General features: G+C 40.2%; 1 protein-coding gene and 1 pseudogene across 2 annotated transcripts in view; one reads left to right on the top strand and one right to left on the bottom strand.

The window, feature by feature from the left end:
- Positions 1-17605, top strand: part of Ccdc88a (coiled-coil domain containing 88A) — a 125494-nt gene that overhangs the window by 94999 nt on the left and 12890 nt on the right. For both annotated transcript variants that reach the window (XM_051165166.1, XM_051165165.1), the window contains exons 19-25: positions 39-200; positions 1975-2252; positions 2475-2618; positions 6434-6620; positions 10704-10849; positions 14657-14749; positions 14867-15081. In XM_051165166.1, coding sequence (XP_051021123.1) covers positions 39-200; positions 1975-2252; positions 2475-2618; positions 6434-6620; positions 10704-10849; positions 14657-14749; positions 14867-15081 — 1225 coding nt within the window. The remainder of the gene's footprint in view (positions 1-38; positions 201-1974; positions 2253-2474; positions 2619-6433; positions 6621-10703; positions 10850-14656; positions 14750-14866; positions 15082-17605) is intronic.
- Positions 936-1177, bottom strand: LOC127205872 (small nuclear ribonucleoprotein G-like; annotated as a pseudogene).

The following is a 17605-nucleotide window of genomic DNA, read 5'->3' as shown; positions in this document are numbered from 1 at the left end:
TATTTGTAATAAGTGTGGTATCTTTTTCTTGTTTTAAGAATGCTACGCTGCAAGCAGAGAAGCAAGCACTGAAAACTCAACTGAAGCAACTTGAAACTCAGAACAATAACTTACAGGCTCAGATTCTTGCACTTCAGAGGCAGACAGTGTCATTACAGGAACAGAACACCACTCTTCAAACACAAAATGCCAAGCTCCAGGTTGTACCAAGAACATTAACTATGTACTATTATAGTAAGGGAGGCTAGACATGTAAATATTGTTCCTTAGTTCCATAGAATTTAATAAGTGAAGATAGCTTGAAATGGTTTTTTGCTTCTATGCCAAACTGTTAACATAAACATTTTAAAATGTCAAGCCTATATAAATTATTAAATTCATCCCAGTATAAGTGAAGATGATCTTACATTTAGCTTTGAATCTTTCTATCCTTTCACCAAGTTAATTCTAATTTGTTAGGTGTAAACCCCTTGTTGTAGACTGTGACTGCAACATAGTATTTCTTATTTCATTCTTAAAACATTCTTTGAAGTTTAATTATTGAAATGCGTACAGCACATGAATTTTGCCTTTAGATTTTGCTTAAAGGATACATCACTTTATATAATCCAAAGGATCCATCTTCAACTTAGCATTACCGGTGCCAGGTCACACAGAACAGTCCAGGCAGAGAAATTAGTTGCTCCTTTAAATATACCTTTTCTCTGTTATTCTTTTCCAACTGGTGAAGTAAATGCTAATTTAGACTCCAGAGATTTTACAAAAATAGCCTTTTAGCTCTAAAAATAGTTAAACAGGTAGCTTTAAATTTTTTTTTCTGAGTATACCAAAAGTTTATTTAGCAAGTTTCATATGAAAATGCACAGGACCCAATTCTACATCACAGTCACACAGGCTCTTTGGGGAGGGATGTGGGTGCCTCTGCAGAACATTGGTTAGATTCTTTCCAAGGCTTCTAATACGATGTTGCTATTTCCTTGGATGACCACCATTCCAGTGTTATTCTGTTGCCCACTGGCTGCCATCTCCACACCCATCAATCACAAGGTTCATGAAGGGGTCAAAGCCCCACAGTATTCCTTGTCCATGTCTGCCACCACTTAGCTTCAATGATAACTTCTTGTCCATAAATTTCTTCAGTTCGGGAGGGTGGGCCTTGCTCATGGTGACTCCTCAGCGGGCTTGGCACGGCAGTGAAGGATCCTTAATTTTTTAGGAAGCTAAAATCCAATTATTTTACTATGACTATGTCTTCAGTGATTTAATGAGAGTTGTTTCAGTTAACATAACTTTTTGTTACAAAGAGCAAGTGGGTTGGGGAATAGCTAGTTGTGTCAGAAAAGTGCTCCCAAGCAGGAGACCCTGAGCTCAGTCAAGTGACGGTCATGGTGGCGAACTCATGTGATCCCAGCATCTGAGCAGCACGGGAGGTGGAGCCCTGCAGCTCACTACTAGATAAGTGCTAGGCGAGGGAGAGACCCAATTCCTTAGAGAAGTGGAACTAGCAAAGTGGCTCAGCAGGGAAGGATGCTCACTGCTCAGCCTCAGCACTGGAGCTCAGTCCTTGCGATCTGCAGTAGAAACACAGAACTCACTGCAGCAAGTTGTCCCGTCACTTCCACACATAGACCACCACATACATAACTCTCTCTTGTTCTTACTCTCACCAGCTCACGTAGTAATTTGAACTCCCAGAGATATGCCTGCCTCTTCTTTCTAAATGTTGGGATTAAAGGCATGTACCACCATGCCTGGCAACTTTTTTTTGTTTGTTGGGTTGGTTGGTTTTTCGAGACAGAGTTTCACTGTGTAGCCTTGGCTGTCCTGGACTCACTTTGTAGACCAGGCTGTCCTCAAACTCACAGCAATCCACCTGCCTCTGCCTCCCTGAGTGCTGGGATTACAGGCGTGCGCCACCACGCCCAGCTGGGCAACTTCTTCTTAAGCTTGTTAATAATAAACACATTCTTACAGGTTGAAAACTCCACCCTTAATTCACAAAGTACTTCACTTATGAACCAGAATGCACAGCTTCTAATCCAGCAGAGTTCCTTAGAAAATGAAAATGAATCTATAATCAAAGAACGAGAAGACTTGAAATCTCTTTATGATTCTCTGATAAAAGATCATGAAAAACTGGAGCTTCTTCATGAGCGACAGGCTTCAGAGTATGAATCTCTGATCTCTAAGCACGGAACCCTCAAGTCTGCCCACAAGAATCTTGAGGTGGAGCATAAAGACCTTGAAGACCGGTAATATATATTGTGTTAATTTAAAACAAATTTTCTCTGGGTAGTATAATAAACTTTATACACTATACCCATCTAAGAGATAATTTATGAAAGGAATTTACATAAATATACCTGTGATATTTGTTAAGAAATTACTAATTTTCTAAAATATTTTCTTTGTTAGAACTATTTTAAAACAAATACCTAACTTCTCTCCCTCCTTCCCCCCCTCCCCCCCACCAGTTACAATCAGTTATTAAAACAGAAAGGACAATTGGAAGATTTAGAAAAAATGATCAAAATGGAACAAGAAAAAATGCTGCTTGAAAGCAAAAACCACGAGATGGTAGCTGCAGAGTACAAGAAACTTTGTGGTGAAAATGACAGGTAATGATACTTACTCATATGTTTTATTGTTTTGTCTTATCTCTGAAAAGAGAGAGGGTGTGGGTGTGTGCATTTATAATAGCGTCCACAATTTGGACTTACCAGGGAACTATTTTTATGTTGTTATATTTTGAGCAGCAGACACTAACTGACTGGGCCATCTTCCCAGCCCAGTGTACATATATGTATGCATGTTCATGTGTGTACAGTACAGGTACATGTGTACACAACTCACTTTTCCTTTCTGAAAGTCCCCAAATCTCCATCTTGATACTCCACAGTTTTGAATTTCATTTTCTTCAGTTATTATACCTGGATATTCTATTGTAACGATGCTGAGCTTCAGCAAGCACAGGACAGTGCTGAAGTACAGTTTATAAAGAGGGCGCTGTATGGGCAGTACAGGCATGGGAGACATATTGTGACACATTATATAATAAAAAGGAAGGTCATTTTACTACACACCAGACCTTGGAGAAGACACTTACTATAGAGATCTCACCTTGTTGCTGACCATTGCTGGTCTCTTAAAGTAATTGGAACAGTCCATGGACTTAGATGTGCTTCCCAGGCATCAGTCGCACATTTCTGTGGCCTCCAGAAAAACAGCTTGGCCAAAGTGAAGAAGGACTCCAGTATGACGAGTTTAACCAGAGCAGTGTCGCAGGCTCACACTGAGTGCTCTCAGGTGCTCCCCATGTCTCCAGTCTGCTCTTGTCTGTGTTCTATGAGAAGAGAAAGCTTGTTAAATAAAACATGGAAGATATATTTACTCATGCGCACACAATCTTATCTGAAGACGGATAATTTTAACTTGCCTTTTAATCACAAATAATATCAAACAAAGTTTCTTTCTTAGACTGTGTTGTCTTGGCCTCTTCTGTTCACTGGATTCATTTGGCAGTATTGTATTAAAGGACAATGTTTTTAAATTTTCAGAACTTATTTTTAAGTTGTTTAGGAGGTTCCCGGTTTTGTTGGGCATGTGGTGATGCATGTTTGTGTGTGAATGTGTGTGAGCATGGAAGTAAGAGGGTGACATCAGATGTCTTTCTTACTTATACTTCGCCATTTTTCCCATTTTCATGTGTATGTGTGTGCTGTGCATGTTGTATATGCATGTTTGTATGAGTGGGACACGTATGTGGGAGTGCATGTGAAGGTCCAAGTCAGGCTGTCCCAGTCTAACCCAGAACTCACAGATGTGGCTAGCCTTACTAGTCAGTTTGCCTTGGGGATCTCCTGCTTCCACTTTGCAAGACCAGAACTACCCTGGGCCACTGGGGCCACTGTGCACTTACGTGCACTCTTGGAATCCCAGCAGAGGTCCTCGGGTTTGCAGTGCATGCGTTTTAGCACCGAGTTACCTTCCTAGCCCATCTATTTTATTCATTTATTTTGTATGTACGAGTGTCTTACTCGTGTGTATCAGGTGCATACTTGGTGCCCGTGGAGGTCAGAAGAAGATGCTGGATTGCATCTGGGATTATAGACTGCTATAAGCAGTCATGTGGGTGCTGAGAATTGAACCAGATCTTACACAAGAACAAGTGCTACTAACTGCTGAACTATCTCTGCGGAACTTCTTTTTTTTTTTTTTTTTTTTTTTTTTTTTTGAGACAGGCCCTTTCACTGAACTCAGAACTCATTGCTTGGCTCACTTTACTCACAGGCATCTCACTAACTCATTTTAGCATCTGTGATAAATGAGAAGACGTCATACACTGTTTCCCGCTGATACCCATTTTCTATGGAGTAACCAAGGAGAATTGTTATTGTCATAGGCGTTGATACATACTAGGTAGCTGTATGAGTGATAGTGGGTCTCACCTATTTATAGTCCTCTTGCCAGATGTGTGGGGGGTTTTCCTATTTTTTCATCATGTCTTGATTTTTAAGAAAATATTTTAGTTAGTAGTGGCTCATACCTTTAATCCCAGGACTTGAGAGGTAGAGACAAGCAGCTGTCTATGAGTTCAAGGCCAACCTGGTCTGCAGAGTGAGTTCCAGGACAGCTAGTACTACACAAAGAAACCTATCTTGAAAAACCAAAAGAAAAAGAAAAAAGATTTAAAAAAAAAAAAAGAAAGAAAGAAAGAAAATATTTCATTGCTTAGAATTTTTGAAAGCTGACTTTAATTTGTTGTGGAATGAATTGAGTAAACTATATTAGATATTCTGAACAGAGACCACCAAACAAGATGTTGTTTTGTTCCCTGTATCCCTCCAAACCCCAATGATGTAAGATGACCAGATCCAGCCCTCTGTGTGTGTGTGTGTGTGACAGCCCTCTGTGTGTGTGTGTGTGACAGCCCTCTGTGTGTGTGTGTGTGACAGCCCTCTGTGTGTGTGTGACAGCCTCTGTGTGTTGTGTGGTGTGACAGCCTCTGTGTGTGTGGTGTGACAGCCCTCTGTGTGTGTGTGTGTGACAGCCCGCTGTGGTGTGTGGTGTGTGACTCCCTCTGTGTGTGGTGTGTGTGTGACAGCCTCTGTTTGTGGTGTGACAGCCCTCTGTGGTGTGTTGTGTGACAGCCCTCTGTGTGTGGTGTGTGTGACAGCCCTCTGTGTGTGTGTGTGACAGCCCTCTGTGTGTGTGTGTGACAGCCCTCTGTGTGTGTGTGTGTGACAGCCCTCTGTGTGTGTGTGTGTGACAGCCCTCTGTGTGTGTGTGTGTGTGACAGCCTCTGTGTGTGTGTGTGACAGCCCTCTGTGTGTGTGTGTGTGACAGCCCTCTGTGTGTGTGTGTGTGTGACAGCCCTCTGTGTGTGTGTGTGTGACAGCCCTGTGTGTGTGTGTGTGTGACAGCCCTCTGTGTGTGTGTGTGTGTGACAGCCCTCTGTGTGTGTGTGTGTGACAGCCCTCTGTGTGTGTGTGTGTGACAGCCCTCTGTGTGTGTGTGTGACAGCCCTCTGTGTGTGTGTGTGTGACAGCCCTCTGTGTGTGTGTGTGTGTGACAGCCCTCTGTGTGTGTGACAGCCCTCTGTGTGTGTGTGTGTGACAGCCCTCTGTGTGTGTGTGTGTGTGTGACAGCCCTCTGTGTGTGTGTGTGACAGCCCTCTGTGTGTGTGTGTGTCAGCCCTCTGTGTGTGTGTGTGACAGCCCTCTGTGTGTGTGTGTGTGTGACAGCCCTCTGTGTGTGTGTGACAGCCCTGTGTGTGTGGTGTGTGGAAGCCCTCTGTGTGTGTGTGTGTGTGACAGCCCTCTGTGTGTGTGTGTGTGACAGCCCTCTGTGTGTGTGTGTGTGACAGCCCTCTGTGTGTGTGTGTGTGACAGCCTCTGACCTTCAGAGAGTCAGTGTTTTGAAGCGGGGTGGAGGGTAGCACCCTGCAGGGAATGCACATGGCATATTTACTCTGGTTTAAAAAAAAGTGTCAATGTCTGTACCTAGAGATCAGTTAAACCTTGTTTTCAAGGTAAATTGTGAGAAGAAAGAGGAAGAGCTATATAGTTTGAGTTTTACAAAGTGGTAAGTGGTGATTTTTGGGCAACTGCAAAAAAACTACATATCTATAGTTTGGTTGATGCCTGTATTTCTTAATTTTTAGCCAGCATATTGGTGTAGTACTTAATACTGGATTAACTGATTCACTTAATCTGATCTTTGTTTATATTTAATTTAGAATCTGAAATGTCCATGAATTCATAATTGAATTGGCTGTTTTTCCTTTTAATCAAATTTAAGTTTTGAAGAAAAACTGATCAATTAGTAACTTGCAAAAATGTTTTATATTCTATAAATATGTCTGAATAATATTGGCAGCATTTTCACATTGTGAAAACTATTGAAATGTTTATATTATGATTTCTAATTGTAGGTTAAATCATACATACAGTCAACTTTTAAAAGACACTGAAATTTTACAAACTGACCATAAGAATTTGAAAAGTCTTCTAAATAATTCTAAATTGGAACAAACAAGATTAGAAGCTGAGTTCTCAAAGCTGAAGGAGCAGTATCAGCAGCTGGATATCACGTCTACCAAGCTGACTAACCAGTGTGAGGTGAGTGTCGCAGCCTTCATCGTTGCTGCTTCCGTCGGGTGTGTCATCTTACAGTGCCCGGCTTGCCAGAGACTCACTGGTGTGTGTAAAAGAATGCTCACACACAACTGAAATTCACAAGTAACTAAGAAAAACTACATTTATGTCATCCCTTTTCACTAGGTGTTTATTTGTCAAAATCATAAACAAGTAGGATGGAAAATTAGTTTGTAAGCATATGGCTTAAATACCCAGCAGCGCTCAGGAGGGTCACAGCATTCATTCCAGCTGTGATTTGTAAACGCCAAAAAACATTTATATAGTTAGGATTCCTCTAGAATGATAGAATGAGGAACAAGGTACTAAGTCAATTTCTTAATAAATAGCAAAACAATTGGGTAAAACTGGGTGGTGTGGGGCACACTTTAGGACTGTAGGACTCATAGAGTTGCATACAGAAAACCAAGATGCAGCCAGGCAGTGGTGGCACATGCCTGTAATCCCAGCACTCAGGAGGCAGTGGCAGGCAGATTGCTGTGAGTTCTAGGCCAGCCTGGTCTACAAAATGAGTCCAGAAAAGTGAAGGCTACACAGAGAAACCCTGTTTGGGACGGGGGGGGGGGGGGTAATCAAAATGCATTTATGTTGGAGGTTGGTCTGTGTGGTGCTATGTATTTTGATGCTAATTACTGGCTCCCAAGATGTAGTTACTACCCTAAGCACATTCTCACATACCCCAAGTATTGCTATGTAACCTTGCCTCCCTAATCAACTGAATAAAAAGCCTACACTTGAGAAGGGTAGAAGGAAGGGGTGGAGCCAGAGTGTGTGGGCGTGCAGGACCAACAGGATTTTGGGAAGGAGGAGCAGGAGGTTACTGGAGGAGGAGAAGAAAGAGCAAAGGCCAGAAGACATCAAGTTGTGTGGAACTGGAGATAAAGATAGTTGTGAGCCACCAATTGGTTACTGAGAATCAAACCTGGACCCGCTGGAAGAGCAGCCAGTTCTCTTAACCATTGAGCCATCTTTCCAGCCCCATATTCTACAAATATACCATGTAATGTTAATTTAGCAAACGTGTAAATAAGCCATGTGTAACACAGTGTTGACGGTTACTGCATGGAGATAGAGGCTTACGTATATTTAGAATAACTTGTCATTCTTCCTGATTTTCCGTACCATTTAAGAAGTTTCAAATGTTTACTTTGCTTTCCTTTTGGGCAAGAGTGGGCAGTGGTTATGAGGGATTGTTTACTGATAGTTCTGAGAGAGCACAGGATATGCTGCAAACCAGTAGCCTTTCTCCTGGGAAGACTGACTTGATTTGGAGAAGAGCAGAGAAAACCCTGTCTCTGAGAGTCAACAAACATAAACCTTTGTTTAGCCTGAGGTTGAAATACTTGTTTAGGCAAGTAGACTGATGGACTGCTGAGATGCTGAACTGGGAGTGCCAAGAGATGGGACAGCTAAAGTGAGTTTGGTAAGACAGTGCATGTCACCAATGATCTGCAAGGCTACTCAGCAAAGATTAGAGAGCGTGCCCGCTGATTGTCACCATTGAAATCAAATGTTACCCCTTGACTGGGTGTGAAATAAGATTTGGAGGGGGCAGAGTTGAGCAGTAGCCATGGTAGGGAAGAATGGGAGCAAGAGGCAGGGCAAAAAGATTTTTGAGGTACAGTTAATACTGTTTCTTGACATGGCACTAGTTACCTGTGACAGTTGACTGAACTGTGTGTACACATATTTTTTTCTCTTTTCTGACTATATCTTTTCTCACAATAATGCTAAATAAATAACAGTGGACCCTCAGTGATATGGGCAATAAATGTTTCTTTTGGCTCAAGAGTATTTGCTTAGGCCAAGAAGATGCTGAATATACCTACTGATATTTTAAGCCCAAGGGTTCACTTGTGCATGTTTAGTTAGAAGAGACACTTGAGGGAAGATTGGTCTGTGGTGTTCTTCTGCACTATCTCTTCTCTGTTCTTCATAATTTCCCGTCTTCTAGAAGGTCCAAGTACACTTGAGTGGAAAACACACACAATGCCAGCGGCCTAGACTTGAAATTTTCATGTGTTATCTTTACTTTTTCTTGGCCAAACCCATTCCAAGTCCAACAAAGCATGTGTATTAGTTATTTTTCTATTGCTGTAATAAAACACTGTGACCAGAGTAAATTATTGAAGAAAGTTTATTTGAGCTTACAGTTGTGAAGGGATAAGGGTCTGTCATGGTAGGAATGCATGACAGCAAGTAGCAGGCATGGTGGGCTGAGAGGCCATGTTCTTTACTGTAAGTACAGAACAGAGAGAGGAAAGGGGGAGAACTGGGAACCTACAGGACGTTTAAAGCTCAGAGTCTACCCAAAGTGATGAGCAGTGATGCACTTCCCCATCAAGGCTACATTCCCTCAACTCCCTCAGACAGAGCCACCAACAGGAGACCAAGTGATGAAACATCAGAGCCTGTGGGGACCATCTCATTCAAACCACCACAGCAGGATACAGGTTTCACTGCTGGTTAGGAGAATGAGAATTCACACTGCAAGGAGGTCGTGAGAGGAGGACTAACCATGTAGCTCAGCTGGCGAGCGCTTTCCTAGTGTGCATGAAACCCTGAGTCTAGGCTTGCATCACATAAACTAGGCAGAAGTTCAGGGTCACTGTCAGCTACATAGCAAGTTGTGTGGCTGGGGCGCCATGGATCCCTGTCTCAGAATAAACAAAACCTTAGAGAAAAAAATGAATGCATTCAGTTTTTTGATAAGTCTACCATGTTTTAGTTGTACAATATATAAATAGACAAAACATGATACAATGTTGACAGTTGTATCTACATGATTATGTATATTCATAAGTACCATTTTTTCCTGGTATATTTTGAGAACTTTTTTTTTTCTGAGATAGGTTTTCACTGTGTAGCTCTAGCTGTCCTGGAGCTCTCTCTGTACAATAGGCTGGACTTAAACTCACAGCAATCTACCTGCCTCTGCCTCCCAAGTGCTGGGATTAAAGGTGTGTCTTTCACCACCACCACCCAGCTTGAGAACTTTTTAAAATATTTATTTTTCCCTTTAGAATGTAGGAGGCATAGTAGTTGAGACCTGCATTGCTTGTTGTTGCTTCTAATACAGATCTTCTGAGTCCTGATGAAACCAACCTCAGAAATCCATCCTAACAGGAATGATAACTTTTTTTGAATAATTTTTTCGTGTATAGAGAGTGTATTTCCAATTTCTGTTCACTTTTTATAAAAAGCTTAAAATAACTGTTAGTACCTGTCTTAGTTAGGGTTTGTTTTTTGTTTTTTGTTTTTGTTGTTTTTGTTTTTGTTTTCTTTTTTTTGTTTGTTTGGTTTGGTTTTTGTTTTGTTTTTTTGTTTGTTTGTTTGTTTTTTGCTGTGAAGAGGCACCATGACCACAGCAGTTCTTATAAATGAAAACATTTATTAGGACTGGCTTACAGTTCAGAGGGTTAGTCCATTCTCGTCATGGTGGGAAACTTGAGGCTGTGCAGGCAGCATGGTGCTGGAGCGGTCAGCAGCTGAGAGTTCTACATCTGGATCCATAGGCAGCAGGAAGTGACAGTAACACTGACTGAGATTCTGAGACCTCAGAACCTACCGCTAGTGACTGACACACTTCCTCCAACGAGACCGCCCTCCTAACAGTTCCACTCCCTGTGGGTCTATAAGGGCCATTTCCTTTCAGGCCACCTCAGTATCAATCATTGATTAATTTGCTTTACTCTCTTTGATCAAGCCAACCCAAACTATTTGCAGACTTTTAAGCTTACTTGAGAACATTGGTTGGAAAAAGTATGGGTTGTATTAGCTGCTGTGTTACAACCAGGTACTTTACGTAAGTTATTTAATCCTTGGAGCAATATTGGCAGGATAGGAGCTATCATCGTTGTATAGATTTGAGCTTTAACTAACCTTTTAAGCATTTATTTCTTAGACACTTAAGTAGAAGACAAGGTATTTTGAATGTAGCTTTTGGACAGATCTGAAGATAGAAAACACTGATTTATTTTAGATGTTTCAGGTGATTTGTGTAAAATGGAAATCTGTCTTCAAATATAACTGTTTGTGTCCGAACAGTTGCTCAGCCAACTTAAAGGAAATTTAGAGGAAGAAAATCGCCATCTGCTTGATCAGATTCAGACACTAATGCTACAGAACAGAACGTTGCTGGAGCAAAATATGGAAAGCAAGGATCTCTTTCATGTTGAACAAAGACAGTACATGTAGGTACCGAATAGTTTTGTATTCTTTGATTATTTGAAGTGTTATTTGATGATACTGCTATACCTAGTGGCAGAGAAAACCATGTTCATTTTTCTTGATGTTTTCACATCGTTGTTTCAGTAAGTACTTTTTAATTTAAAATTATCTTAGTGTTGAGTGCACAAGACAAATTTATGGTACTATAGTATACTGTGGACAACTTGTATTTCCATTTGAAAGGGAGGACCCACTTAGTCTTGTAGTCTTATAAGGCAGTTAGTGAGTTTGGAGCTCTATCATAATCAGATGAATTTAGCATATTTGTGGTTTCTGTTCTCAAAATATTGAGAAACTACTTATTTCTTATATAAGTGGTAGAGATTCTGAAGGAGATCAGGAGAAGACAGTCTTTGGGACCTAAAGATTCTGACAATTCTATTACTAGTCACAAAACATATTTGTACAGCATCATGTGAGACCCTCAGGATCATGCTAATTTTTGACAGAGTCAGGCCTGTCTTTGTCAGTTGTAAATCTGCTTGTTCATACCACCAGACACCAGGTTTCAGCCCATGGAAGACCCAGCACAACAGGGAAGAGCTGTCTGGGACAGGCCTGTCCTAGGAGTGAGCGTGAGGCCCGTGGTGATGCTACCCTGCTAGCAAAGAAGTAACATTCAGAGGGTTTTCAAGTTTCTTATCTTCTAAACATTCTGCCAATAACCAGAAACTGGCTGTAAAACAGTAAATGAATTATTGTTGTGAACAAGACATATGCCTATAGTCTCAGCACTGGGCAGACTGGGAAAGACTGCTCAAAGTTACAAGTTCAAGACCAGTGTAGACAATAGGGGGATCTCCTATAAGCCGGGACTGTTGTCCCGGCCTCCTAGCAGCCCAGCCGCTTGTGGTAATCAAGACAGTCAGAAGGTCTCCGTGCCTGGCCACACAGGGAGCCAAGATTAGCCTGGGTTACCTCAGATCCTATCTCAAAAGAAAGAAGGATTCCCATCTAAAATAAAACAAAAAGGCGGAAATGCAGCATTTATTTAAGTGTAATGATTCAATAGATTTTTTCAGAGATGAGACTTGAGCTGAGCTGAGGCTCAGAAGTGCCATGGAGATTGGTTTGAGATGGTGCATTGGGCCAGGAAAACACCGATGCAGAAACACGGCAGTGTGGTGCAAGTCTATTGCTATGGTATAGAACCTAAAAATTATTCTTTCAATAACCAAGGAAAAGGAGAGGAAGCAAGAGAAAAGTGGCTTAACTGTCAGAAGACAGTTCACAACCTTTTTCTATACCATAGAATGGAACTGAGACCAAATTACAAGAGAGATAGTAGAAAATTTGTCTGGCTTTTTATTGATAAGAATTTAAAAATGGTCAGTGTTGTTCAGCATCTGCCAGTGGCCTGGGTTCCATGTCTGGTGGGCCGGTCCAGGGTCTGTTTTCCTCCCTAAGGGAACTGGACCCTCAGTGCAGTGGGTGTTTTAGTGAGCTCCTTTGGAATGCGATAGCTGGTGTCAGAGACAGTGGAAATTCAGGAATTCTAAAAAGCCTGTGATGATACCAGTTTTGTTATTGTTTGGTTCGGTTTGAGACAGAGTTTCACTGTGTAGGCTTGCCTGGCCTTAAACTCACAGATCTCTGCATGCCTCTGTCTCCTGAGAGGTGGAGTTGGCTATAATGTCATGCTTGACCCATAGTCTCACTTCGTAATAAAACTTAAAGCATCTTATTTCCTAATGAACAAAATATAAACCTTGTGCTCCCTTACTGCTCCCCTTTGCCTATATTCAGACTTTAAACTTCTCATCTTTGTTTCAACCTATATGATACATAGACTTTTAAATTTTTAATTTTCACATTTTTTAATTTTACATGTTGTGTCCAATATGTAGGCATGCCCTCACCTCAGCATGTTTGTGGAATCAGAGGACAGCTTGGGGTAGTTGTTTGTCTCCTTCCACCATGAGGGTTCCAGGAATCAAACTCAAGTTTGATTGGCAGAAAGAACTTTTACCTTTACCCACTGAACCATTTCATCAACCCTGTAATGCAGCACTTTTTTTCTTTCTCCCCTGCATCCCCACATTGTTTGTTTTTAAGAGAGGATATTGTGTAATCTTAGCTGACCTAGAACTCATTATGTACATCAGCTTGGCTCCAGACTTCGGGTAAGCTTCTTGTCTCTACTTCCTGACTGCTACGATTATAGGCATGAATTGTCACACCCAGTTTAATATAGCCTTTGTCTTCATGAGGATTTCTTTCTTTTGGGGGGTGTTTAAGGTAGAAATGCTTTCCCTTTTATAAGTGCCTGCTGTATTTCCACAGTACTTTATTTGGTTATTATTATTGTTCTGGTATGTAATAGTTACTTGTATATGTATGGTCTTTTTCCTACTGTATTACAAGTAAAGCAACTTAACTATTCATCATTATATAAGTGAATGCCTTCTTCATTATAAATGATTGTTGTGTAAATCGTATTTTTGACATTGAAAGCTTTTTAAAAGACCTTGTTCTGTGATCTTTGATGTTTCTGTATGTAGTAAATACTACTAAGCACATGAAACGAATATAGGATGTGTCTTAGAGTTTTACTGCTGTGAAGAGATAACATGATCACAGCAACTCTTGTAAAAGAAAGCATTTAATTGGGTGGGGCTGGCTTACAGTTTCAGAGGTTTAGTCCATTGTCATCATGGTGGGGAACTTTGTGGCTTGCAGGTAGATATGGTGCTGGAAAAGGAGCTGAGAGGTTTATATGCAGTTCCACAGGCAATAGCAGAGACTTCGAGCCACACTGGGTACAGATTGACCATAAGAGACCTCAAAGCCCACTCCCACAGTGACAACTTCCTCCAACAAGGCCACACCTCCTAACAGTGCCACTTCCTGTGTGCTAAGAATTCACGCACATGACTTTATGGCAGCCATTCCTATTCAAACCACCACAGTAAGCCTAAGTTATTCAGTCTAAAGGGAAAGAAATCTGTTTACATGAAGATGTGGTTTCAGGATTATTTACTATGTATAATTGTTGGAAAAATAAATATCCAACAGTTTTTATGTTTAATAAAGCATAATTCATTATAAGAAATGTTAGAGATACTAAAAAGTTAGGGAACTAGTATTTGTATATAATATCTACTTAATAACAAAAGATGTTAGCCGGGCATGGTGGCACACATGTTTAATCCCACACTTTGGGAGGCAGAGGCAGGTGGATTCACTGTGAGTTCCAGGCCAACCTGGTCTAGAAAGCAAGTCCAGGACAGCCAAGGTTGCACAGAGAAACCCTGTGTTGAAAACCAAAAAAAAAAAAAAAAAAAAAAGAATAACAGAAGGTGTTGAGAGAATTAATTAGATTTTACTATAGAAGATTTCAAATAAATCTTACTGAAGAATTGAAACTTAAAAGTCTTGTACTTTGGGATGGAGAGAAGGCTCAGTGGTTAAGAACATTGACTCTTCTCCCAGAGGTCCTGAGTTCAATTCCCAGCAATATCATGGTGGCTCACAACCATCTGTAATGGGATCTGATGCCCTCTTCTGGCCTGCAGGTGCATATCTAGGAAGAGCATTGTATACATAATATAAACAAATCTTTTTTTAAAAGTCCTGCATCCCTTTATTCAAGAAAATTTAAAGAAAAGAATAAATATGGAAGAAGCTCATTGTTACTTCTTAATTAGGTCTCACTTATCAGCAACAGTTTCCGTGTTTGTTTATGTTCTGGGAATAAATTAAGTCATAGTCATAAATAAAATCATATAAAATATTATTCGTACTCTAAAATGTCATTTCCATTTTTATAGTGATAAATTAAATGAATTGAGACGACAGAAAGAGAAACTAGAGGAGAAAATTATGGATCAATACAAATTTTATGACCCATCTCCTCCTAGAAGGTAACACTAGCCAAATTTTATAAATCTTGTTTTGAAGAAAACCTTATTTGTAGTATTGTTAAGGCTTATAATTTTATTAGGGTTATTGTTGACTAAGAATTCTTTTAATTCTACTAGGAGAGGCAACTGGATTACTCTAAAAATGAGAAAATTGATAAAGTCCAAGAAAGATATTAATCGGGAACGTCAGAAGTCTCTAACCCTGACACCCACCCGCTCTGACTCCAGTGAGGGATTTCTTCAGCTGCCCCATCAAGACAGCCAAGACAGCTCTTCAGTGGGGTCAAACTCCTTAGAAGACGGCCAGACCCTGGGGACCAAGAAGAGCAGCAGTGAGTGCTAAGTGCTTTAAACAGTAGGAGTTAGAGTCCTAAAAACAACTTCCAGCAGTCTTTTAGTTTGATGAGAGGTATTTCATTTAACTTTATGTTTATAAAATTAATTGCAGACTACAGTAGTATACAGCCACCTGGCTTTCTGACATGTACATAATGATAGCCATCATTATGCTAGTAAGGTGAAATATTGCAAAAAGAACATTGACGTAAGAGCTTGCCTATGCCTGCTTCTAAAATGTGCTCTTAAAATAGGCAAGTCTTTCCTTCTGCTTATATTTTATACTGTAATTATAAAGATAAAAAAGAATAAGATTTCATTAATATCTATAACTTACTCAAAATAAGACATTTTAATAAAGGTTTTTGTTCATATGCTTTTGTAGTATAAAACTTGAACAAAATTATCATACTGGGGAAGTAAAGAAAAACAAATACTTATTTGAAGAGGTATTACAGAATTATTTAAAGATAACTGAAGTCTCTAAAAATTATTGAGGGATACTTGCTGAAGTTTTTGGTTAAAATGAAATAAAGATGAGGAAATGTAAATGTAGAAGCTTATGATTTAGTTTTTATTAGACTTAGAAGTCCCACGTAATGTACCTGATACAATTTATAAAGTTTTTAGTTCACTTAGTGTGCGTTTTAGCTAAATAGCGAGACAAAAGTAAGAGCCTAAAAAAGTTATATTTTAAGAAATAAAGAATTCAAGCCGGGCGTGGTGGCGCACGCCTTTAATCCCAGCACTCGGGAGGCAGAGGCAGGCGGATCGCTGTGAGTTCGAGGACAGCCTGGACTACAAAGAGAGTCTAGGACAGTCAAGACTACACAGAAAAACCCTGTCTCAAACACACACACACACACACACACACACACACACAGAGAGAAATAGAGAATTCAACACTAAACTCTCTGAAGATGTCTACAAAGTTGACTTTCCATGTTCTCGTAAAATACTTGAAAAGTGTATCTTTTGACCACATCATTACCAGGGTCACTAAATTTTAAACACATATCTGCAGCCAAGTGTGGTCGTGCATACCTGTAATATCATTGTGGGGAGAGTCCAAGGCCGGCTGGCTGCATGAAACCCTCTTTCTAACAAACTCCACTATTCTTCTGAAATAAAATGTAAGCCAAGGTAACTATTGCTTCCCTCAGAGGTAAGCTGTCTATGTGGGTGGCTCTTACAATACTCAAAACTTAGTACGACATTACAGCCTCAAGGGAATTACCTCTGAGAGGAGATGGCATTTGGGATTGTAACATATTTCACAATACAGTTTTAGCTGCCTAGATAGTCAACAAATAATAACAACCAAAAGTCCAGATGCATATACAATATACATTAATAGTCTCCAGAAAGCAGTATAGTTCTGTAGTTTCATAGATGATGACTATTATCTGTGATCCTTTGCCATCTAGCCTTGCCCATCTACTGGTGTAGAAAGGTCAAGTTTTTGTTTACAGGTGGCTAATAAGTTTTTTTTTTCCCAAGATTTATTATATATACAGTGCTCTGCCTGCAGGTATACCTGCAGGCCAGGTGAGGACACCAGATCACATTATAGATGGTTGTGAGCCACCATGTGGTTGCTGGGAATTGAACTCAGGACCTCTGGAAGAGCAGCCAGTGCTCTTAACCTCTGAGCCATCGCTCTAATCCCCCACGCTCTAATAAGTCATTGTTATCTGCTACCTTTAAACACAAAAATATATAGCATCCTATTAAGAAAATGTAATGTGTGTCCTTAATTATTTTAAATTACAGGAATATAATTTAGACGTACGCACGTTCATGCGTGCGCGCGCCCACACACACAGAGGGTTTTTTTTTTTTAATGTCATTCTGTCTGTCTAAAATGCAAGTCACTCTTTTCATACTTCATCCTGGAACACTCAGGATAAAAATCAGAAGGAAACAATATTCTCCTTTCCTACAGTTGTTCAACTTTAGATTTGTTTTAAGTAAACAACAAAACTCAACAACACTGATGTTCCCTTAATCTAAGTATACTTCAGGAAAAGATCATTATATGTCTCTAAACATAATTGCCATGAGAAGAAATGCATCCCTGCTGAATCTAAAATTCTTTTTATCCTGCCCATTTTGGAAGAATGTCTGTCTGTCATGTCAGTAAAGCAGTCTTTGAAAAACAGCTGAAAACAGAAAAAGGAAAAAAAAGAAAAGTATCTACACATGACATGTGCATGCTGCAACCATCCAGCTTTGTTTTAGCTAAGTGTCCATTTTTATGTTGCTTTCAGCTCATTCCTTTTTGGTCATTGAGAACAGCTGTGTTTACCAAGCATGAAAATACATATGTCAAATTAAAAAGCTGACACACCTGTAATCCCAGTACTCAGGGAGGATCTCTGTGAGTGCAAGGCCAGCCTGGTCTGCAAAGTGATTCCAGGACAGCCAGGACTACACAAAGAAGCCCAGTCTCGAAAAAAGATGACCACCACCACCCCAGTTAAAATTTTTTGATGAATCATGACTCCTCCTTATAGCAGT

This window comes from Acomys russatus, chromosome 22, assembly GCF_903995435.1.
Source record: "Acomys russatus chromosome 22, mAcoRus1.1, whole genome shotgun sequence".
Taxonomy (NCBI): Eukaryota; Metazoa; Chordata; class Mammalia; order Rodentia; family Muridae; genus Acomys; species Acomys russatus.
Note: the sequence above shows the minus strand (reverse complement) of the source record. Positions and strands in the feature narration are given on the sequence as shown.